The 25,649-nt window shown below is 46.7% G+C and overlaps 1 protein-coding gene across 1 annotated transcript; it reads left to right on the top strand.

Annotated features, from left to right (window-relative positions):
* The first annotated feature begins 2,061 nt into the window (after positions 1 to 2,061).
* EMP1 (epithelial membrane protein 1) lies at positions 2,062 to 16,563 on the top strand. The gene is made up of 5 exons (XM_084287879.1): positions 2,062 to 2,203; positions 13,060 to 13,178; positions 13,845 to 13,947; positions 14,052 to 14,192; positions 14,816 to 16,563. The coding sequence occupies exons 2-5, from the start codon at positions 13,101 to 13,103 to the stop codon at positions 14,977 to 14,979; spliced, it is 486 nt and encodes a 161-aa protein (XP_084144005.1). The 5' UTR covers positions 2,062 to 2,203; positions 13,060 to 13,100; the 3' UTR covers positions 14,980 to 16,563.
* The last annotated feature ends 9,086 nt before the right edge of the window (positions 16,564 to 25,649 follow it).

Genomic DNA, 25,649 nt, shown 5'->3' on the forward strand with positions numbered 1-25,649 from the left:
GGAGCAGTTATCTGCACCTTTGTTTGCTTGACATTCACTGTTACCCCCCTCACATCTAGCTTGACAGGTGGAGCAACAGGGATGAAGCCAATTGCTGGTAGCATAGCAGTGTTCCTCCAGGGCCACAGTCACAGCATATGTGACCTGTCTGGTTATGTTTCTTTACTCCTCTGGCCAGGCACCAGTTTTTCCAGAAGGAGAGCTAGGAAGAAGCACTCCTGTGGGCAAGCTGCTGCTGACACCGCAGAATGCTGCTACCTCCCTGCAAAGAGCCTGATGCTGGCCATTGCCTGGCACAGCTAGAGAGCAACTTGTACAAAATGAGTTTGCTCTCTCTGGACAAAAACGTTTTGCCAGTCATGGGTCACTTCACACTCAGTTTCTTAGCAGACTCCACCAACCTTGCCCAATGTGTGTTTTAGATGCAGGTGTTTGGGCTGTTGGGTCTCAGGCGAGCACTTCTGCAGCAAGTTACCCTGTGGCTAGTGGGCAGTCACTTGTGAGCAGCTCTGGGGAAAAGAGCAAACCCATCACCACCAAACTCTGGTAAGTGGACCAGAAGGGCTGCTTTAGGACCACCTGGTCCAGAATTTTGTGTGGAGCTGAACATCCCTCACTCCAATAAACTCTGATGGGAGAACAGGAAGGGGAAAATGGACAGTGCAGCTCAATGCAAATGCCAGCTCCTTCTGCAGGGTAAGTGAATGTATTTTGCTTTCCCTGGATATCATATTTATATATATCACCAAAAAAAAAACAAAACAACAAACAAACAAACAAACAAACAAAATACATATTCTAATCCATATGTGATAAACATAGTTAGGCTTATTACATCCTTGGGGAACAAAATTCTGTCTTTATTTTCCCTCAGTGGCAAATTTCCCATGGAACTGTCTGGGCATAAAGTCTTTGCCCACCATATGTGTCATATTTGTTGCTGTTTCATCCACAGATCTGTTTTTAAGTTGGTTGCTACGGTCTAAAATTAGACTGGGACAAGACATATCAATAACACCAGAAAGAAGGAATAATTGAAATATAGCAAAGTTTTTTAATTTGTGTTGTCTTCAAAGAATACCAGCTTTCTTTTTTGAATAGAAGCAATGCAGTATCATCCTCACTAAAGAGATAAAAACTTTTGCCAGTTATTTTATCAGTATCTGCTCATCCTTTTCTGTGCCTCTGCAAAGGAAGGTTTGGTTTCTTACAGTAGCAGATCACCAACTCTATCACAGTATGGATCACATCTTAACCGAGATGCTGTCTCACAAACTTCTTCCTCCTTCTCCAGCATGTCGAACACATCCCCATTCAGTGTTGCCTGTAGCATCCACGAGACAGCTACCTCACTCAATTCTCTGCAAATGTAAAGAATCTATTTTTAGAGGTCTTTAAGTTGACAAGAAATGCTGACCTCAGAAAACTGTGAATGACAAACTCCCTGTTCCATCTTTCCTTCCCATGCTCTCCCTGTGGAAGCAAACCACCACCATCTGGCCAGCTTGCTCTAGAGTCACCACCAGGCCAGAGCTGCATTTTGAGCATCTCTGCTCTTTGGTATGTTCCCAAAAGTCTTGCCCGTGCCCATCCCACAGGTCAGATTTGCATTCCCTCACACTGCCAACCTTGGCAATTTCTCTCTGTGCAGAAGAGGGCTGAGGGATGTGGTGACTCACCCAGCTTCACTACGTCCCATGCCAACCGGCTGTTTGCTTGTTTGAGGGAATTGCATTGTTGAAGTCTCGTTGCCACATTTGTAACTACACAATATTTTTTATGACAACCAGAAGTTCAGTTTTATAAACAGATGCTGTTGTGGGCCTCTATTACTCAGCTGGATCAGCGTCAGTCTTTTTTTTCCAGGCTGCGGTCTCTGTGCTGAGCTCTGAGTCAGACACAACCCTACACAGATTTCTTTGAATCGCTGGTTTCCTCCCAGTGACTCTTGACACCTTGCCAACAAAGCAGGGCGTAGCTTATGAAACTTTTTTTTTTTTTCTCCCTCGCTTTAAAGGCAGACTGATTCATAGTAACTCCTTTAAAACAGAGTGGAGAGACACCACCCTTGCGCACCACCGAGGAAACTTAAACCACCAGCAGGTCACTCCCCTTCACTACGGCTCTGCGCTCCGGCACAGCAGCACCGCGGCCCCGCACGCTCCTGCTTCCACAGGTGCCAGCACCAGCCCCAGCCCACACGGTAAGAGCTTCACTCCAAATCCTCAGCGACTTTTCTCACTCACGGGTGCCTGCTCCCCTCGTCCTGCAGCCCAGCTTGCTTTTCTCCCTTGCTCTGCCACTTTGACTTGGCATACGAGCTCGCCACGGGATTCACCTCAACTTTCAGCATTTGCTTTGAAATCCAGCTGTGTTACGGGGTAAAACAATGCTGCAAGTATATAGCACTGGCTCCAGCAATGTAATTCTTACCTCCAGGGCATGTGCAGCTGGGACACCAGCTCTGAGAGCCCAGGCTGGGCCAGCAGTGACATGGGAGCTGCCACACTCCTTCAGAGCAGCGCTGGCATTGTTTACAAATGTGGGAAAACGCCCGCTCAAAGTTAGGGCTGCTGGTTCAGCACTTTTGGCTCTTGCTCACATTTTTCTGCATGTCTCCGTTCTCTCTCCACTCCGTCAGTATTTTGCCAAGCTCTAATTTAAAACAACAGCCCTTGTTCCAAGTGAAGCTGGAGAGGCTTTGGGGTACTAGGGGGAGCAGCTCTCTCATGCTGTTGGGGGTCCCAGCTCCTGAAGCCAGCCCCAGCTGGAACATTGCAATGGGTAGAAATTCATGCTGCACCCCCTCCTTGGCAGCACAGACCCGGGAGCAGGGAGTGGTGAGAGGCAAAGCGAGGGAGAGTGTGGACTTGATAGGGTGTGGTGGGGGCAGGCACTGATGGGAAGTGTGGGATCGCGGAGACTGGCAGTTTTCCCTACTCACCTGCCTTTCTCTATGCAACCTCTCCCTCTCCCTCCCCGTCTACACCACTTTTCTCACTTCATCAGTCTGCTGTGGTTCGTGTCCTGCGGTCGAATCCCTGAACTATTTTTGAGGTCTGAGAAAGGGAGCGCAGTTTGCTGGCAGCAGGCTTTGGTTCCCGTAGCAGGAACCCAGTCCGCCCCTACAGTTTCATGGGGCTGAAAGAGCCCAAAATTATATTCAGTCCAGCTGAGAATTGCTGGGGCTCAGGTTGGTGCTGTGGACAGTTATTACAGGGATGTCCAAGAAGCTGGGCTGACCATGTCTTGTGGCAGCAGGATGGATTTTGTGACTTCTCGAGGTCCCCTCTTGCTTGCAGCTCGGTCACGCAGGGATGCCTCCTGCCCAAGAAATAGATGTGTTTCAGTGGTCAGGAAGCTGCCTGAGGCAGCTGACAGTCAGTCTGGGTGGAAAGTGTTCGGGGGAGTTGTCATGATTAACAATGAAATCGGTTTGTTAAAAAAATAAATAAGTAAATGCTGTGGCCGCAGAGCAACTTTCACTCAAAGGCTTTGAATTCCTCAAGGCACCTCTGAGAGTAGCGTGGCCCACTTGACATTTCTGGATGGAGTTGGATTCTTTCCTGAGCAAACACAGAGGGAGCAGAGCATGAAGATCGTGAAAGCATGGAGCTCGTTAGCTATCGTTCCTGTGATAACAGGGGGCTAAGTCAGCCGAATGTCCCCATGTCCCCACCCAGCCCACCTCACCCAGCTGCCAAACCTGGGGCCTGTGTGCAGAGGGAGCATGGGCTGGAAGGCAGCTTGCTTCTATCTGCCCCACTGGGGAGCAGCATCCAAAGGGCTGCAGCTCACTCCCGCTCACACGGCGGTGCCTGGAAGCATGGCCTGGCAGGCTGCTGCTGCTCACCCACCCGAGGAGCTCCTCGCTGCAGGCTCCTGTGGCCAGCTCTCCCCAGCTATGAGCAATGCCTGACTCGCAGACCGGGCCCTTTGTCTCGTGAGAGAGCTGGGCATCTCCGCAGGGCACAGGCTGTCCCAAGGCAGATGTACAAGAGAGGTGGAGCCGAGCCACGCCCAAGAGCACGCTAGCGGACGGGGAATTTGGGATGCCGCCGGGAGACACCCAGCTCTGGGGTGGGTGCCATGGGGCTGCTGGTGCTGCCCGCTGCCCTGCTGGGGACAGGGGCTTGGAGAACCGGCCCTGCTGGCCTAGCTGCTGGTCTTTGGGTTTTGTGGTGTGTGAGCAATGTGAGTGCACGCGGGAATTGCTGCTGGGCGCCCTGGGGTGGAGCGGAGGTAGCGTTTTGAAACAGCTCTGGGAGATCTGCTGATAACAGCCCGTGTCTTTTTGGTGAAAGGCCCACCTGGGGGCCTTGCTTACCGTGACAGAGGAGGGGTTTGCTGCAGGCATGAATCCATCTCTGTTCATCACCCTCCCAGCTACAGGGCTGGCACATGGGAATGCAGGCTGCGTCCTTAGCTCTGTCCCCACTCTCACAGGGCTCCGCAGCCCCATCAGCCCCAAGCTGAAGATGTTACTCTTCGATCCACAGCATGTTTCTCCTTCCCACTGGCTGCCTGATGGGTGCTCTCTTCACAAAGGGGAAGGGACCTGACTAGTGCCCAGCTGGGGTCTGCCCTCAGACACTCAGGCACCCCACCAGGCAAGAAGTAGCACTGCTAGACCCCCTGTATCTCTCCTCCTCCCATACCCTTTGATAGGCAGATGACAGCACCGCCACACAGCACAACACAGGGCAGGCTGCAGGGTGTGGTACTCCCAAATTTTTTCCTTCCTGCTGTTCGCATACAAAGAAAATGATGAAAAGGGACTAAAAGCTGAGCATTCTTCACCTTTCCTTTAAGGCGTGGAGATGTAAAAGCCCCAGAGGTGCACCCCCAAAAGGGAGGGTGAGGAAGTAGATTTCCATCTCCCCATCTAAAGATGGATGCTTAATGCAGCACAAGTCTTTTCTGCTGAGGCAAAGCACCACACACAGAAAAGGAGACTCTTCTCCATGGCCTTGCTGAATTGATAGCTAACCGGTAGCTACAGTGCTGTAACACCAGCCCCGAATGAATGAGCTGAGGCACCAGCCCAAATGTGACTGTACAGATCCTCTGCCAGCGTCAGTCATCCCATAGCATGACAAAGGGTCCAGCAGCAATTCCCCATATAAACAGCCCAGAGAGAAGTCTAGAGTACCTCCTCTTTTACACTGCTTTCTGATACTACTCTCCAGGGAGGGCAGCAAAGCAGTACATCCGGGGGCTGCAATCTAAAGCAGGATTTCTTCAGTCCCCCCGGGAGAGTTTTGGAAAGTACCTCCTGAGTTTGAACAGCTGGTCAATGAACAAAGGAAACCCGGGCCAAATTTACAGCTCCACACATCCTCCTCCTCCTGAACTTTTTGCAGCAGGGCAGAGAGTACATGGAAGCTGTTCTCTGAGTAAGATCAAATGTAGTCCATGCTCTGTCATGGTAGGGAAGGACAACTCTGCTCCTGAACCCACTCTCCCTGAGGACCGACCATTTCTCCAAGCTCTTAGTTAAGATTTAACCCTTTTCCCTCATAAAAATCAATCTGCTCCACAGGCATGGATGGGTATATGCCAACACTGAGCTTCTAGGAACAGATCGTGGACTAGGTCATCCCCAGGCATGCAGAGAAACACAATGGGCTATTGAGCACTGGGTGGCTGAAGGCAGGTGAGCAGTGGCTAATGCTCAAGGCTTAACTCTTGCGACATAGAGGATATCTTTGGATTTGAGGAAATCTAGGGTGAAGGCCTTCACTGCCCTTTTGCCCTCACAGGGCAGAGTCTGCTTAAGGTGGGGAGTTGTGAAAGCAACTGCCAGGACTGGGTCCAGCGTCCACATTCTTCTCATTCCTGATCGACATCTCCCCTACGGGCCCCAACAAGCCCTAGGAAAAGACAGTGAGAGCCATGGGAGAAAGAGGAGTGAGCTGCAAAATGCTCAGAGCTGGGAGCAAGCTGGTCAAGGGGCTGTTGATGACCAGCTCCAGAACTCAGTGCCAACCTGCCTGCTAGCTGGATTCAGCAGCTGCAGCCAGGTCAGTGTGGTTTGCCCCAGCAAGGGGACTTGTGCAGAAAGCCATTTCCGTATGTAACATGAGCTCAAACAATCCTTGTCTTACATGGTTCTGCCAGCTCGTAGTAACTGCAGATGTAAGCAGCCTTCTCAAAGCCAGACAGGACATTTTACTTCATGACCACCTTTGTCCCCTTTTCCCCTCAAAGACCACAGCTCAACTCCAGGCTGCACAGCATCCTCTTGCTTGTTCTTTATACCCAGGAGGTGTTCTTTCATTCATCCTCTCTCCCCCCCTCCCCCCCGCCACCCCGCCCAATATGCTCTGGAGGTTGAAAGAAAGACCCATTGAACAATTTTGCAATTTAGTCCTTCACTGTGTTTTCCAAGCTGGGTTATAGGAACAAGGACACCCTGGAGGCAGACTGACCCAAAAGCTCAGACTCTTGAGATGTCTAAGTCACGTTGACCTCAGTGTCTCATAGTCTGTACTGGCACGTTCAGAGGTTTTTCAGTCTTGAGAGAGAGGGACTCTATCTGAGGAGGAACCATTTATTCACTCTCATTAAAAATAAATATTATTATTTTTTTAAAAAAAAGGGACAATCTTTATCAAACTATCTATGTAAATCAGAGATTTGCAGTTTTAAATTAAAAAATGCAGCCAAAAACACATCCAATGTGGGCTCCACAGACCTTCCACCTCTATCTAAAGGGTATAGTAAGGAAGAAAAGCAGGCACTCCCAAGAGAAACAGAGAAATGGTATGTGCACTTCTGCTCACACCACGCTGTAACCTGATCTTCCCTGTCAGAGCTGTCAGGTGGTTTCTCCCACATGGGCACTGTCAAACTCGTGCAGGTAAATATGTGCACCTACAAGGAATCCATGCATGAGCACGCATGCATGCACACACATAGTTCAGCTCTGCTCACAGAGAAACCACAGACACACACTCCCATTCATACGGGGAGCCACACCGAGCTGCACACACACACCCCTACACACACCGTGTCATCTCCCAGACCGTCAGTCCTCCCACAGTTATTTCTTGCATATCTTGGCATCTTGTCTGAGCCCCTTCAAGTCCCAGCAACTCCCAGCCTTTCCCTATATCTAATTCACCCACCCAGGGACCATCCAACGCATCAGGGGCGAGGGTGCTTCCCAGAGCACCTCACAAGGTGCAGAGGATCACTTCTGTGCTGCTTCTAGCTTTGAGCTCCCCTACCCCACGCTGTCACACTCTGCCCGCCAGTCCCAGCCCTTCCACCGTGTGTCTAGTGTGAGGAGTGACAGTGTTTTCCTCCCGCATCAGCTGCTGGCTGCCTGCCCAGCCCCGGGCAGCTGTCTCTTCCCCTTCCTACTACCAAGTGAGCTCTGGAGTTTCTGTTGATGTTGTCACATGGCTGAACGCTCCAGGGTGGTTTCTTCAGGAGAAAATGCCAATTTCGCAGTGTCTGCCCTAGGAGCTCTGACATTTCCCCACTCTCAGATGAATCATGAGCATGAGAGCTGGAAAACCCTAGTGTCTCATTTTTTCTGATTCCCCCTTGCATCTGTCAGCAAGGGGAGGTTCGTTACCAAGGGTACATTCTCGACGACGTTGTCTGGCCCCACAAGAAGTGATTCACGTGCTGAGGCTTAACCACTCCCTTGGGAAAGCGATTCACCCTGATCCCTTGGAGAATGTACCACCAGGAAATGCTTCCCAAGAACCACGCAAAATCTTTCATTTAATTAAGCTTATATTCAGTTTTAACCCCTGGGGCTGCTCTACTCTTTCCTTTTGTTTGACATTCATCTGCTACTTCTACAGCCTCGCTGTACCCCATGTGGTCACCCCAGACAGACAACACCCATGCACGCATAAAATTTTCTCACTGCCATAAACCAAAGGTCTCTATGTGCCCACACACGCCTCCTGCCCAACCCTTTTCCCACACATGTGAAATCTCTTTCCAGAGGCACCAGCCTACTCATCTACATCTCTATAAAAAGCATCTGACTTGTAAATTGAGTCAGGCCGGTCCGTCAAAACCAGGTTCTCAACAGCTGTGCTGGCGTACAGTGGTTTGTAAAAGCCTGGAGTCAGCAAGGACTCCAGATTCAGCTAGATTTAAAGCAAGAAGCAGAGCAAAGGTTCAAAATAAAAAATATTAATAATAAAAAACAAATCTGCTTGCTCAAAATTGTCATGAGCTTTCTAGTATCAGTGCAATGGGTCCAAAGTCACCGTGCCACCAGAATATCACAGAGAACGTCACATCTTTGCAGTCAGCCAAGTGGCCCTGGGCATGATGAGAATTCACGCTCATATCATGCACAGCGACAAGGCGTGTAATCATAGCAGGGCTAATATGAAGCCTTGGCCTAAGCTCCGTCAAAGGCAGATCTATGAACTCAGTAGAGTTTTGTTCTATCCTGAGATTACTCCTACTTGATGGCATCATGGCAGCATTGCTATTTGTAGGCTACCTTTGCTGTGAGGAATGCACCAGTGACAGTTTGTGCCAGTTTCAGACAGCACCAAATACTTTGTCTTTTCTGTCCCATTCTTTCCAATTTTGCCCTTCCTTTCTGAGTGGCCTTGACCCTGACTTAAAGCACCAGTATTCCTGTGTCTATGGCCAAATTCATGTGCTTTCTCTGAATACTGGAAGATATATCCTACCACCACCATCAGAGACAGTGTACTGGTTGAGAAGGACCACTGATCTGACTTACTTTTGCATTTCTTATATTCTGTGGTGGCAGCCAGAGGAGGCAGAATTTCTTTCATCTCAGTTGCTTTCAATCCATGGAGATTTTTGTTGTGTTCATAAAGGTGTATAATCTTTCCCCAAGATGTTGAAAAATTGAATGTCTTAATCTCAAGGCACTTCAGGAAAAAAAAAATAGATTTTTAGGGGAGTTGCAAGTCACCACAGTGCTCACAGAAGGTGCAGTTTAGATGTCATGTGCTCTCTGGACTCTGTATGCTCTCCCTTCAGTCAGCATCTCTCACAGTACCTCATCAGTTCATCCTAGGAGAGGAAGTCCCACGCAGAAACTTCAGTTCAGAGAGGAGAAGAGGAATGCAAGTCAGACGACTCCACCCCTCAGGAACATTTCAGATCCAAAATATTTCAGATTTAATTGAGAGTGCTCCCATTTTTCAACCAAACAACCCAATCATTCCTGTGGAAACATCCTGTACACTTCCTCTCAACTCCTTTTCTCTGCAAGAAGCAAAGGACCACTACCTAATCTGGCTTGTCCTCTCAAGTAACCCACTCCCTTTATTTGAGGAACTATAATATGGGAATTATACTTAGTTATATCTCCAAGTGGCACTTTGCATTCCATCCTGATGCTATGCTAAGCTGTAAACTAAGAACAAGGACTCACTTATCTGGCCTGCCCTCCAGACAGCAGGTTCCAAAACACTTAACTAGACAGAGGGACATTATAGGTGGCTACATCTTGTTTGCATGGGAAACCTTTGTCTTAGTTTTTAATGGAGTGCTTGACTGCTTGAACTTGAACTGGCTTGCTCCAGATCTATGTGTTGTTTCCTTGTATGTGCACTCCTGCATGAATAGAGAAAAAGTCTCTGTGTAGATATAGTCTGTCGTGCTTATCTGTAGGCATTTTTGTGCTGAAGGCTTCTATGGTGATTTTTATTCATGGTTACTGTTGGTGGGACTTGCTATTTCTCCTCATCTGCCAGCCCAGCCTTCTGTCATCAGTGCAAGATCTTCTCTCTCGACTCACCCATGCAGTTCAGCAGGTGCATGATCTTGGCTCCTTCTTCCCCACCAGAATATCCTACCTCAGTAGCCATTCTACTCTCATATCTCAGCCTTGTTTTCCTTGGCTTAGCTGGAGTCTCTCCTTAAGGAGATGCACCAGCACGTTCACTGCAGGATTCACAACCTGTTCGCTTGACAGGTTCTTGAGAATCAGCCCTAAAACTAATAGTGTCCTGAACACTTTTAGGGTTAAATAATTATGGTTTTGAGAGCTTTGGGGTGAGTCAGTGGAAAAAAACGGCAGCTCTATGAAGGTTAAGACTGACTCATAATCCGAGAAGAGCCTAAGGAACTCCAAATCCAACTGCAGTTTAGAAAGGGGAATGTTAGAAAAGGCATTTGCATGCAATTGTGTCCTATTGCTCCAGCAAAGTGACCCCACCCTGTAGCGGAGAAAGATGTCTCACACTTAACAAATGGAAAGAGTATCCTGTCAGTCACCAACACTCTGCCAATTTCTCTGCATAATGGGAGGAAAAGTCCATGTCATATAGTCAGAGAGAGATGACTCTATTTCAATCCTGTTCACCCACTGTTCCTTTGGGATTGTTCTCCAGTGTTTTATTTAAAAAGCAGAGAGAGGTAAAGGAAGGGGAAAGTGAATGAATAGAGAGGGAGGCGTGTGCTTTAACTCACAAAGATTCAAAACTAAGCTATGAACATATATCCCAGGGGGGATGCATTTGATAGCATGTATATTCAGGGAGAGGTGCTGATGTTCTCAGGAAGTAGGTACACTGATATCACCTGAACTGACAGTGCTCTAAAGCAGTGCAAAAACCGGGCAGAAAGAGTAAAGGGAATAAAGGATTTGGTTTTCTCCTTTTCTTCTTCCTTTTTTCTTTACATTGAAAAGTAACATTTTCCCTCATTTTCCTTTCTGAATGCAAACAGAAGATGCATTTTAAAGGACTATTGTAATCCTTTAGGGTGTCATGAAAGTAGGTTTTCAGTCTTTCAAGTACAGGGCTTTTTTGAAGGTCCTCAGAAATAATCAGCAAAAAAACCCTCCACTGAACTCATTTTTAAAGAAACATGAAAAAGAACATTCATCTAGGAAAGGAAGAAAGTTTAACCACTGTTTAGCAAAGGCACAGCAGGCAGGTCTGCCATAATTTGGTATATACATAACAGTAGACGATAGTGGCAATAGCATTTGTTACATTCTGTGTATGAACCAAGGTAATCAGAAACAAGGATGACAAGTATTCGAAGGGATGGGAGCATCTGACTTAGATGCTGTGTTCAAGGTACCTGCTGCAGCTATATAACTAAGTTCAGCAATAGCAATAGTTTCACAGCTCACGGTGCAGTGGAGGTATCCGGGTCAGTTCCCATCCAGCACTGTGAAACCCCCATTCTTTTTTGCAGTCAAAGAGAAGAAAGGGAGTTATTGCTCAGACCAGATGCGTTGGTAGCCAGTGTATAGTACTGAGAAACCGGCTTCTAGCAATGCTAAACACACACAAATGACCATTACTACAGAGAGGATCTCCTATGGCTGTATTTCCTCCCAGATCATCAAGGAAGGCACTGTGACAAGACAGGCCACCACCAGTGTCCAGGCCATCCAGGCAAATCAAACCCTAGAGCAAGGGGAAGTTTGCTAGGGCAACCTCAAAGCAGACAAGCAAGCCAGGGCTAAATTTTAGAGAGTTCTTCCAACTGAGGGAAACCTCATGGTTGCCAAGTTCTTACTGAGGAGATACGAACAGTCACCAAACCTAATTTATCCTTCTAAAGAATAATCTTTCTTGGGTAGGAGGGCTGCATAACAAAGCTAATCCTGAATTTGGACTAAGTGCCACTGATGGAGAAGCCAGCCTGCCCACTGTAGTTTGTGGAAACTGTATCCCAAGCAGTGCAAGGAATAGCTGCAGGTCTTTAAAGGAATACAATCCCATATACACCCACAATGAAAGACAGGAGTGGAGAAGGTGGAGTCAGTGAGTAAATAAGGAAAACATTTATAGGACCTTACAAAGCTTTTTGTCACAGTTTGCATGAAAGACATCATGAAATATAATTGTGTTGTTCCTTGACAATGTTACCACACCCTGTACAAATTGTGACAGCATCAAACTTTACTTGAGTCACCTGGACCAAAATAACTTGACAGCCAACATTAATTAAATGCTTGATGCTGCTCTTCAGCAGCACTTCAGTATCATCCCTAGCAAGAGATAGAGCAACACAGAGCTGTGAAACTTTCTAGGAAGCAGTCTTTCAATGGCCACAGAGTGGGCCCAGCAAACTTTCCTGCCTGATTACTACCAAATTCCTGGAAGGAGAGGAAATATGCTCACTCACTTTGTGTGAATTGCCTGCACTCACTCTCACGGCTGAGATTTATTCCTTGTATTTCACATTTTTAGGGAAAAAGACAGCAGACTTGATAAAGAGTGTCACGAGAGCTATCTAAAGTACATTTCCTTCCCAAAAGCCTTGTCGTTCCAATGACATGTTCATCAATGATAATGAATCTTACAAAAGTAAAAGCTTGCAGGGTACAGAGGGAGGAAAAAAAAAAAAAAAAAAAAAAAAAAAAAAGAATTTGCATTACAAGAGAATCTTACTGCAGTAATAAAGTGAACTGCATGCCTCAAGTTTTAAAAAGGAAATGGGTACTTTTCTTTTCAAAATTAGGCGTCTCCCTCTACTCCAGAATACTTCAGTGGTGTTTCTGTTCCAGTTATTCTCCTTACATAGTGGAGCAGGCCATTGAGTACTGGGAGTCCCCCAATCCATTCTCTACCATTGCTCAGCACCTGATGTACCCAAGGAACACCCATTCTTCCACTCCGCACCACCTGTCAATGTCCCAGACCAGCTGGAGAAGGCTGTACTGCAAAAGGAAAAGAGATCAGGAAGACAAAATCTTTCCTGACCTCTGTGAATCCTGTGAACAGAAACTGCTTCCTGGAGTGTAGGCCTGCAGTATGTCGCTTTTATTTTACATAACCACACACTAGTTTAAGCAACCTATGTATATACCCAGGCTATTTTTAAAATGCTATAAAGCTAACTACCCCTGCTCTACATCTCCTCCCAAACTGGTTCCTTTACCTCCAGGCTTTCTTTAACTGCTTGAGCAACTCCCTTGCAGATTTTGACAAAGGTTTTAGCTATGTTTTTTCGTGACTACATGCTTCCAGAATGGATTTAAGATCAACCTGCTTTGTCACACGTAAATAACGCTTACAACAATGGTATTCTTTGATTTAGCCCTTCCCTTCATCTCCCTCTGCTCTTGTTCTCCTCCAGAGCTCTCTGCATTAGCGACACCACCTAGGAAGGACGCCAAGATGTTGGTGCTACTGGCCGGTATCTTTGTAGTTCACATCGCCACCGTCATCATGCTCTTCGTCTCCACCATTGCCAATGTAAGTAGAGACCACCCTGGAGGAGAGACCTGGGGGCTGCTGCCACATTCTGCAGCAGTAGCCCATCATGCAGGCTGGTGGGTGCTGAGGTCTGTAGATGAAAGACATCTGCTCGCAAGTAAGAGCACGATGCAGCGAGTTCAGGGCATGCTCAGCAAGCTGAATCGGGGTGGTATGGGGAGGCAGCGTGTGCTTGCCATGCTCTGTGCTGCATCCCAGAACCGGCAGCACCTGAACGCTCCTCGTGCAAGCGAGAGGAGATCAGCAGCTGATGGCTTTGAAGCGGTGTTTATCATCCCATCTGGCTGTCAGGCTGTTACATAATTACGCGCTCTCCCGTGCCCGTCTGTTTTTATGATAACAGCCCGCTCCCGGGAGCCGCCATCCACACACCTCCTAACATTTTACCCCTTATCACCACCCGCCAAGGCCCGCGGCCACACCACATCCGGGCCCTGGCCCCGCCGCCGCCCTCCATCTTGCGACGCCCCGCGCGGGGCCCCTCAGCCGCGGGGCGAGGCCGCCGCCATTTGCCGCCGCCATTTGCCGCCGTGCCCGGGGCGATGGTGACCCCTGGCGGCTCCGCGGGGCCGGCCGGGCCCGGGACTGTATCCTCCCCTCCCCCGGTACGTCCCCCCCCGACACAACGGTGTCATCCGATTTCAGGTTTGGATGGTGGGCACCACCGGCAGCGGAAAAGGCTCGTGGGGACTCTGGCTAATGTGCAATGGCACCTGCAGGCAGCTGGTAGTCAACAGCAGCGAAGCGGGTGAGTAACATCTGCCTTTTGGCTGTGGCAGTGATTTGCCAGACTTTGGCGCACAATACCGAGGCAGAGTCCTGACCTCAGATCTGCTCCCTCTGTGTTCACAGCTCCCCTCAAAGCAGCACAAGCCTTTATGATCCTCTCAATCATTTTCTCTGTCATCGCCCTTGTCATGTTCATTGTCCAGCTGTTCACCCTAGAGAAAGGCAAGCGTTTCTACATCACTGGAGCCATCATGCTGGTTTGCTGTAAGTATGCACGCCTTGAAATTGCTCTGCATGCTTCCTAGTGCCTCCGCAAGCACAAGTAGCCACATGTGTCTGCCACACATGGCCATCGGGGAAGTTGTCAGCCAGCTAGAAGTTTCCAGCGGACCAATTTTTGATAAAACAAGACATAAAGAAACTGGAGAGTGATATATACATACTTTTAATCTAATTTAGATAGTGAAAATATTTCCAGGTTTTCATTAGAAATTCTCAGTAAATATTGCAAAATACCTTTGGGGGAAAAAAAATAAATATATATATAAATATATATATAAAAAAAAGTACTTCAGGGGGCAGGGGAATAAACAGTTAGGCAGCTACTGCTCATAGGATCCAACATATAGCGCCAAACTATCTGCAGATCTTATTGCTGATTCCCAGTTATCAACAGTTTATTCCACATGGCACCCAATAAGCAAGCCCCAAGTCATCATGTCTGCAAGAGAAACCCTCTAGAAATAAGCCTAATGGGCAGCAGCCCCCCTCTTGGATGACACAAGACATGCATAGCAGCCGCAGGGGACAACATGACTTCAGATGTCCTGCAGCAATGCTGGTTTCTGTGCATTTTCCAACTCTCTGTTTTCCCTTCCTTCCCACAGGGTTGTGCATCCTGATTGGAGCCTCCATTTACACAGCTCGGTTCACAGGATTGCGGTCAGGGTTCGTAAATGCTCACCACGGCTACAGCTTCATATTGGCCTGGATCTGCTTTTGCTTCAGTTTCATCATTGGCATCCTCTACCTTGTTCTTAGGAAAAAATAAGGCTGATGGGAGTACTGGGGAGAGGGTTGGCTGCTGGAGACAGGGAAGAATTGCTCTGCTGAGAGAACTGTTGGGCCAATAGGAAAAAAATAAGAAAAAAAAAAAAAGAAAAGAAACAGCCACCATCATCACTTCCGCCACCACTACAGAATAATACCTAACAAAACTAGAATCCTCAGAAACTCATTCACCAAACAGAGGGAAAAACAGCTCCAACTGATCTCTCACTCCTGGGGCTGCTGCACCAGAAATCTGCAAGTGACCCAGACAGCTGTTCCCCTTTTCTGCACAGTTACGCCATACCTTCACAAACATTCAAGCCCAGCAGTGATGACTGAAGAGCACCACAAAAAAAAGGGCTACATCTTTTTCCCTGTCTAGAGCCCTTCCCACTTACCTTTCAGTGTGCCTTGTGGGTTGGGCAGTGAGGCTTACAACTCCTTTTTTTGTCTATTGAAACAAATGGTATGGGCCTTTTGTTACAGTTTTATATATATATATATATATGCACATATAAGAAGGTTAAAGACATGAAATTGAGAAACAACCCAATAGAAATCAGATTAAATTAGTATTAAAAATGCTACATGAACACTGCAGCAATATTTTTTTTTCTGTTCTGTTTCCTATCTGACATTCCCACAGTTGAATCAAATACAGTTAGGAAGGGCAAATATACAGACATGGATGATGGATAGAGAGAGAGAAAAAGAGGAGGGGGGGAAGGTACGTAGGGGTTCCTAATTACAGAGGATGCAGTTGCTCAATGATGCATATGCAGGGAGGCAATCATCTGAGTGTGTGTCTACATTTAAATCTTCTATTTAGCTCTAGAACATAGCAACAACACTGGAACATCACTTTTTCTTTTTCTTTTTCTTTTTTTTTTTTTTTTTTTAAGTCCTTATCTGTAGGCAGGTGGTTTTGTTTGCTTGTTTGTTTGTTTTTCCACATCGTCATCCAGGACATAGTATTAATTGAGAGCCCCAACTTGTGACAAAACTTGTCACAAAAGCAGATGCTACCTGAAAAGAATTCCCTAATGAGAGACTTGGAGAGATGAGACAGGACTTGTGTGTTCTGTTCCTTGCTGCACAATCTTAGGCCAGTCACTTAAACCGGTGCTTTTCCATCTGCCTATACCTACCTCCCAGGGTTGCTGAGATATTTTGAGTCCACTCTGTAATACAAGGTCCCCACGTGAAAAGCTGACATGGGTAAGTCAGGCATTGTTACTGCTGCAACCCACACGTTTCTGTCAGTTTGAAGAATCTCAGTTGCAAGCTGAATTTGTAAGGGACAAGAGGTCAAAACTTCCTGTGACTCCATCCATACCTAAAAGGCAGAGTATCTAAAAATGTATAGGTGCAGATTGTGCATGGGCCCTATTTACCTCTCCCCACGCCCTACCTCCAGCCCCCCTTCTGTTACATTTTCTTCTTATGTAGACTTTATCAATTTGGTGGATATATTCTATTACTGTACGTTGCTGTTTCATTAACAAAGGTTATTTCATATATAGTCATTGTAAATACTTTGAAATGCATATTTTTAACTTTAAGGGTATAAAAATAAAAAATCTGATTCCCTTTATAATAAAGAGTTTTGCTTTGGTGCTTTTTCATTAGTATTTCAGATACTTGTTAACAGGTATTCATTGTACTCAGTGAATCAAAGCTCATTCCTTTAGGAAGATGCAGAACAACCATGTTCTCTTTTTTTGTCAGTCTAAAAGATCTCCCTTTTTGGAGAGGAGGAGGAAGCAGAACAACTGTTAGAGTTCTTGCTTGAGGCTCTCCGCAAGCTCAAGCAGATAGTGTGGGCAGTGGTAACACTCAGTCCTATAGCAGGCTTTGCTTCACATCCAGGAGAGCTGGCAGTGTACTTTCTCACTCTGGCTGAATCTCATATCTGTGTAAACTGGTGCCTAAGGTGCTGCAATATTTATTATGTCTAAGACCAACCCTCAGTACAAGTGATTCCTAAAGCAGTATCACCAAGGTGTTTGGGCCACTGGACTTGGTAGAGCTCCTTAGCTTTGTCTGATCAAACACAGTAGTGGGTCAAGAGCTTGAACAAAGAGTCCAAAGACCAGGACACAGGCAGGTCTCACCAAACCATGAGCACAATCCTATAAGCTCTGAGGTGAGACCTATCAGGAAACAGCTTGATAGGATTACTGTTTTTTTTTTTTTTCTTGTTTTTTTTTTTTTTTAATCAATTAAGCCACCTTAGGAAAATCTAAAATGCAGGCTAATCAAGGGCAAAACCATGACACGATACCTGTAGAAGGTGAAATTTCATCACAGAAGGACATCATATGCAGATGGGTGTGGAAAGGCTCATGGTGTGCCGTGGGTGGACATTTGCCTTGTCTCAGGAGGTACCAGGAATCTTGCTATGTCTCATCCTCTTGGCACTCCTAGAAGTGCAGGGTAAGCAAAGACTGGTCGGGCACTGGGGGATGAGGGTCCTCTGGCTACAGGTGGGGAATACAGGGAATGCTAGCCAGAGAGCTCTGCAGGAGTGCTTCCACTGCTAGGCTGGTATCTGTGCCCTGTTTCTAGCATGGCCCAGATCACACCTGACAATATCACACCTAACAGGATGACAAGACAATCCCAACTTTGTTGGGATGACCAGGACAGGTCACAGACAATGGTCTCGATTTTTGAACACTAGTCTCCTTTTGCCTTGCTTCATACTATTGTTGTTGGCAGCTCAGCAAGGGTATGAATGCTACTTGATACTCTGGGCAGCTTGGTTTGCCTGACAAAAACACCTGGGCTTTTAGAGAATTGGTGCTCTGATCTATAGTCAGTAAAAATCGCTGGATCCTCTGGCATCTGGCAAACTTTGTCAACCCAGTCCCTTAAGTATAACCCATCCCAACTGAGACAGTCACACCTGGTAGGTCTCACCACCAGCTTCTCAGTCCTGTTACATTAGGAGATGGTGGTCAGGGAATTACATTTGGCCCTGGCAGAATAGAACACACCAAACAGAAAATCAGATGCCCACAAAACTAAATCAATTACAAAACAGAAGGAAGTTGAAAAGGATATGAGCAAAAAGAACTATTGGTTGTGTCATATGACTGGTGTTTGCTCAGAAAACGTTTTCAACACAACCTGGAGGGTCACTGACCTAGTGTCACACAGACCTGTGAGACACAAAGTTATGGCACTCCAGCAAGATCCATTACAGGAACCAAGCCTCACAAGGGCCTGGACCCAAATGGACTCCATGACATGAGGGACAGATCACAGAATCCTTGCACTGGGAAGAGAGGCCTGAAACAGAGGAAAAACAGAGTCCTGCCAGATGCAACTTTTCTGAGAGCCTCTAAGTAATGAGGATAAGCACAAGTTCTCCAAACAGGAGGTGCTTGGTGTAATGAGGTGTTGCCAGCTCCAACCATTTTGTTAGCCATACTTCGGAAGAACACGTAGAAGCTGTTTCCATACTCACCACAAGGTAAGGAAAGCCGGGAGCTGTAGGAAGAGCTAAAAATGACAGTCAGACAAGAGACAGCAAGAAGCACTCTTGCTCTGACCAGAGCATTGAGCTATGCAGGCTGGAAAGAAGCAGTCCAGTATATGCTCACATTAACAGGTTTGAAATGATTTATACATGTTCAGGGGAGTGTTGCAAAAGCTGCAGCAGACAGTTCGGGGAAGATTCCTTCTCTGTGAAAGACAGAAGCCAAAATCAGCCAAGCAAAGCAACTACTCCTGGGCTGATCCAAAGGTGGTGACAGCACTGAAAACACAAATGCAACAGCACCATTACAGAATGCAGCTGCCTGCCAGCACAGCCAGAATGGGAGAATGGCTTCACTCCCTTGCAGCAAAGACAACAGATGAAAAAGGAAAACCACCACCATCAACAACACAAAAAACAAGCATGCAGAGAATGGAGAGATGATGGGAGGCATTAGAGGTGATGCTGGGAGTTGTGTAAAAGATTATGGGTCACTTCCAGCACTTCAGTAACTCTCCACCCCTGACATCCAGGATGCAGTTATACCAAGAATCATTTAACAGAGGAGAAAGTAAGAAGAAATCAGCATGAAGTATTATCCCATTCAAAGCATATCCAGCCCAGGGGGCAACTGAGAAATATATGCTGTAGTTGTGTTAGTTGTTTTTAGAAGGCTGCCTAATCTTGTGATTATTTACATTTGCAGCTCTGCCTGCTCAGATAATAAGAACAGCCAGGGTACCAGTTGATTGCCGGAGGAACTGTGGAGGAATTTTAATCCTAGACCCTCTGTTCCTGCATTGCACGGTTGGCAAGGTGCATCACTGCGGGCAGCTCAGCTCCCAGACACTGTCAGAGCCATAGGATTGGATTAGGTACACCAGTGATCTGATGCATGATGACAAATATCATGTTGCACAGTTCCCCCAAAGTATGTGGGTATCTGGGATAAATATACACCTTGTCATCTGTTACACTGCTTAGGAAACTTGATTGCCTTTCTGCTTAACCTAGTATGGAAGGCTGTAGCTGGCAGCCTTCCTCCTTTCCACACCCTCTCAGGCTTCTAGGGACCAGAAGAGTCAACCCACAGGGTAAGAGGCCTCCAGCTAGCATATTCCTAGAAGCAAGATCAGGAGGCATGTTCTTCAGTGGAGATTTATGAGAACTCAGCATGTTTCAATTGATCTCCTAGGCTAACCTGCAATGAGGTCTAGGGGATGAGGCAGTGCAGTGGAGCTCTGCCCCATGAGACCTGCAGAACAAGACACAGTTAGAGGTGCTAAAGGAAGGGATGCTGGGGGTATTACCATTCCTCTCTACCTTCCAGATAAATCTACAGATGGACAGACACCTGACTTTTGGAGTCAGCAGATGTATATTTATTGTCCCACTCTGCTCTGCACTGGTGCGGCCTCACCTTCAGTACTGTGTGCAGTTTTGTGTGCCCCAAAATAAGGACATAAAACTATTACAGAATGCCCAAAGGAGGGCTACAAAGATGGTGAAGGGTCAGGTCTGGAGGGCAAGACATGTGAGAAGTGGCTGAGGCCCCTTGGTTTGTTCAGCCCCGAGCAGAGCAGGCTGAGGGGAGGCCTCATGGTGGCCTGCAGCTCTCTCAAGAGTGGAGCGGAGGGGCAGGCGCTGAGCTCTGCTCTCTGGGGACAGTGACAGGACCCGAGGGAATGGCATGGAGCTGGGACAGGGGAGGGTCAGGCTGGGGGTTAGGGAAAGGTTCTGCACCCAGAAGGTGGTAGGACAGTGTGAAAAAAAATAAATAAATAACCGGGGCGAACTGTTGTAGCCATCTCAGTGCCAAAGATCTGCATGTGCCCTCTCAGCCCCTCGCTGACCAAAGCCCCCAGTCCCCTTCATTGTCACTAGAGGTCAGTGCAAGCCCGGTGATGCCTCTGCTAGAATATATCATGTTTAGAGGCATGAGCGTCCCCATCTAAGGCCAGTGCTGTTTTGTCGAAGTATAATTCAGAAATGGGAGCATGTCCCAGACTCACTTGGCAGCCCTGAGCCAGGCTCCCTGCTAGCCTGTGGCACGTCACGTACAAGAAGGCATGTCAGGGGCAGCTTGTCCCACATAAGAGGTAACATAGTGGGAATATTTATCACCAGTGAGAAATCTACAGAGAAAATGCAAATGGAAGAAGAAACCCTACCTTACAGATAAAGGGGAATGAATGTACCCTTCCTAGCCATCAGGCCTGAACAAATGATCATGGCTCAATTCTCTTTGGCCACTGAGAGCTGTTTTGCACTTAAGGAGATAAATGGGTTTGTCCCTTACTCCTGCAGTTAATGCCATCCCCTCTGTTCTGTCAGAGAAGCCAAGGCAGAGAAATTGCATTGACCTGGATCAAGCAGGCTGGAAGCAGAGAACAGAGAGGGTGCTGGAGTGCCCTGAAGAGGGAGAAACTACAATCCAATTTGCAATGAATTTGCTGCAATAAGGCAAAGTTTGTATTTGCAGTGCAGTAAATCTAGAAAGAAAATCTAGAAGAAAAAATCATCTTTTCCACTTAAATTCTGAGGTTTCTGCAAATTATGAAACATTTCTTTGATCCAGTCACCAAAGCTCTGGCAGAGGTAAGAGAGGTCCAGGAAAGGGCACTGGCTTTGGGGAGTCCTGGAAGTTTTTGTGAAGCTTTGGAGAAGCATCTCCTGTCCCTTAACCTAATTCCTCAGGTACACCTCCCTTACCCTCAAGCTGTTTTCAGTCTCTGCACACAGCTCCCTTAGCTGCCACCTCCCAGACTGCTTCTCTAGGAGTGGGAAATCAGAGTGGACCCGCTGTGCTCTTTATACAGTGCAATCTGGGACAAGAAAGGGAAAGGCTGTAGCTCTAGCAGGCAATTCAGAAGAGATCTTGGAGGGGAGGGCACAGGACTGGAAGGTGTGATCCAGCTACCCCACAGCCTTCAACCATGCCTCCGTCAGCAGCAGAGAGCTCTTGCTGCAAGGGGAGGCAGCTCTTGCTGCCCCCCAACGAGTTCTGGGTATCAGCTGTTTAGGCCATGCTTGCTGTGTGCCAGCACAGGTGAAGCTGGTGGTCTGCTAACCCCTTGCCACCTCCCCAGCTGCTCTCCTGGAGTGCTGATGGCTTCAGTCATGCCTGCAGCTAATGAGCAGCAATGAGTGGTGAAAGGAGACAGGCCCCCAGGGAGAGCCTTTCCATATTACTTTCACAAAGTGACTAATAAACAAGGGCATTTGGGTCAGGATTCATAAGCCCTCAAGCAGATATTGGTTATGAAAAGTCAAGCAAAGCCACATCCAGATCCAGTGTGCTTTGGAGCAGAACCAGTGAAGCCCAGGGAGCAAAACTGGGCTGATCTGTAGAGCCAAAGGAACAGTTACTGCACATTGGCCCGTGAACATTCAGATGACTGTAGCTTTGACACATACTAAGCACCCAAGCTGAACTTCTCCCTTGCTGTTTCTCTCTGTCACGTTTTTTTTATTTTCCCACTTAGAGGGTAGGGAAATTTTTTTTTTTTTTTTTTGCAATATCTGCTTCTTCTAAGGAAAAGCTTAATGAAAACCAAATGCTTTCTACCATGACTCTTTATTTCATCCTTTCCTAGAATGACTTCTACCCTCTCCCTACTGCGGAGCTGGAAATACACTTGGCAGAACAGCAAGCTGGGAGTCATGCAAGAGCCCTTTGTGGCCCAGGGGATAATCAATGCCACTTAGACCAACACATATGCTATAGATAAACACACCACTTGCTCGGAGAAGCCACAGTCAGGAAAGTTAGCCCACTCTTAGCTTTCTGACCATTCTAGCTGTGTTGCACAGGTCTGTAAACATCAGAAAAGCTTTTGTGACATAGCAGAGTCAGATCTAGGTGCAATGCAGGCAGAAAACTGACTGCATAGCCATGCATGTGTCAGGCTGGGTGGTGCCAACAGAAAAAATCTATGTTCCTACATTGTAACCTCACTCTTTTCCCCAGGATCACTGATCTTAATGGGATCTAATCAAAATGGAGCTCTTCCTTCATCAAAGTGCTCTCCCTTTGAGAAGGTGCAATGGATGGGAAGCCACAGAACCTGAAATTTTTCATCTCTTTCGCTGTCTAAAATTGCAGTATTCGTGACAGCATCGTTCATACACATGGATTCATCTCAATTCTTATAGCTTCACATACCCTATTTTACAAAAGTTGAGAGTGTGGCTGCAACATCACATCTACCAGGTATGGGAAGACAGATTTCTCCTAGGAGATAAGTTATGACACATCTGCCTTCCGAATCTACCAAAGAACTGACTGTTGCCAGTATGCAGACCAGGCCTACTATCTGCATGTCCACCTTCAAGACTGTCAGATTAACAGTGTAGGTGCAACTTGTCATTTAACCAAGAGCACCCAATATGATCTATAACCCTTCCAGGTGTGGGCTCACCAACACATGCCGTCTCACCCCTGTAGCAGGTAAAGAGCCACACAACTTCTTTTGGGACTGCTTTTCTCTTGTTTCACAGTGCTGCCACCTTCCAGAGCTCCCACAGGTACTCAAAGACAAAGGTCTCAGCTTAAATCCTCAAAGCCATCAGTGATTGTCTTGTATCACATTTACCACTCTTGTCTACCGCAGGTGCACTCCTAATTCCTACGAGTGTTGATAGCTTCCAACAGCCCTTGCCTTTTCAAAGGGCACTGCAGACAGCCATTTACACTTTAAATAGATATTAAAATGAAGCCACCTGCACGCCTTCCAGTTCCCATACTGCAGAGCAGAGTGATGGATAATGGAAGTGTACCAAACACATCAACAGTTTCCACTAGCAACTGCTGCATGATACCAACTTCAAATATGGACAGGAAATGCCTTTTGATATCAAATGTAAGTTTCAACCCCACAAGAGTCTCTAAAAATAAGCATTTTATTCCCAGCCTTTCTTGATTTGATACTAAATGGATTGTACAGAAAGACCAAGCTCTAGAAACAGAAATAATATCAGAGGTACAGTTTTAATTGCCTGATCCTATATTCTTCTCCTTTTCACAGGACCTGCTGCCTCATTCAGCACATAGACATGTTCTTTCGATGAGGCTATCTTTCTTCCACGCTGTGGCCATACTTATCTGCATGCCAGCAGTGCACTGCACAGCATACAGAATCCTGCTCCCTCCTGGGCTTTCCGATTTGCCTTATTATTATTACCACTGAGCAGTCCTCAAACTCAAAAGGACTTTTGTCTTCCAGTCACCCCTACAAAAACAAACCGTTATTACAGCCATTTTAGAAACAGGGGAATTGAGTCATAGGCAGATCACAGTCAAAAATCTGTGATGCTGACCCTTAACTTTGGGCACTACAGTGGCTGGCTGCCCCAGCACACAAAATGAAACAGCTTGTGGTCATTGCAGAACAGTTGGGTCTATGTGGTTTGCTCAGCATCCTGTAGAGTCCATGGCAAAGGCAGAGGGAAAAACCAGGATTTCTACAAACCATGGTAACATTCTCATCATGGCTGGTGTTACTCAGTCTCTTGCTTGCACACAGAGGAAGAAATAATTTTGCAAACATCTCCTTAAGCCAACAGTCGCCAGGTCAGGACATCTCACCTGGGAGACATTGGGAAAGTTTCCACTGATGTGAATCCTCTGGATCGGAAACACAAAGACACAAAGATGAATGTCAATAGGATCAACTAATCTTATGTGCCAGAATCAAGACACCAATAGCCCACATGTAGAAACCTCCATGCACTCAAAGCACAGCTCCCATGGGTTTCATCTGCAGTGATTTCTGCAAAGCAGACCCCAAGGACTCCCATCAGCCCTTTTTCTCTGCTGCAATAACTCATGTCTGCTTAGATCTGCTTTTAAACAATTGAGCACAAGCTCTGTCTTGGCTGAGAACCAAGTGCTGCACATTTGCATCCCAACTTTACGCCTTCTTGCTCATTGAGCCCATCCAGATGGCAGGCTGTATTTGAGGCTTAATGATCTGCTTTCCCTCCCCCCAGTATGGGCACAGTAAATCACTGGCAAATCTTCCCGATGGTCTTTTAGAGGGAAGACAGATCAAATACATATAGTGTGTTTTAAAATACCAAGTCCTTGGGAAAATTATGGTCTGCAACATTGGTGAAGGGCATGGATTCAATCAGATGACATAAAATGCTTGCAAGTCAGCTTCCCTTGCCAGCCCACACTTCCCAAGTCCCCATGCCTGGGACTGTTTCCTTCACCTATTGCCTTCATTAGGCAAATATTTTGCCAGACCTGTCTTGCTCACTCAGCTCTTGGTCACCTCAGTTCCCTACCTCCTCCAAAGAAACTCTCTTCTAAGAAACTCTCTTCTAGCAGAGACAAGCAGACCAAAAAAAAAAAAAAAAAAAGTAAAACTAGTCTGTTTAAAGGTCAGGTGCTGCTCACAGAGGCTGTTAGAGCCATGGCTTCCAGAGTAGAATTTTACATATCCAAGTTAGGATCAGGAGATGTACATGCTCATGACATGAGATCCAGCTGCATCTTCTGCCCACAAAGCACGATGAAGAATACAGAAGTCTGCTCGCAAGACCAGACCTCAGACAAAGGAGAAGTGTCTGATTTTAAGATATCTGTATGTGTGGCAATATAAGATAGTTTTGTCATTTGGCAAGAGGACAAAATGACACGTGCAATCTTGGTCACAGTAAATATCCAGAGGTCTGTGCACTGGCTGCTTTACCTGACTCCCCACAATAACACACAGAATGCTGTAGGACAGGCACATAGTCACGCTGAACTGTCCCAACAGCATTTATCAGCCTTCGCGTGAAAGTCCATCTGTGTCCAGTCTGGGGACTGCTAGCTCATTGTCTTCAGACTTCCCAATACCAGCAGTGAATAAGGCGAAGGTTCGCACTGTTCGGTAAGGAAAGGCCCTGTGCTGAAATGCCATGTGCTAATACAGTCAATGATTTGGGATGCCAAAGCAATTTATTTAGGTTCACACCAAATTTAATTGTGCTATTTCTTGGGTACTCAGTTTTGCTCCTCAAATTAACTCTTTTTATCATCAAAAGACTGCTTTTCGGTGTATGTAGTATGCTTATAAAGAAAAATTCCCTCCTGTGAAGTTCACTGTATTTTGATCTACTTAAGATGGATCTGACAATAAACTTAAGTGATTTGTATGCCTTACACTAACCATCTGCATAGAAGTAAGCATCAGCCA

The sequence above is a fragment of the Netta rufina genome (genome assembly GCF_964035555.1).
Source record: "Netta rufina genome assembly, chromosome: 1".
In the NCBI taxonomy this organism is placed as follows: Eukaryota; Metazoa; Chordata; class Aves; order Anseriformes; family Anatidae; genus Netta; species Netta rufina.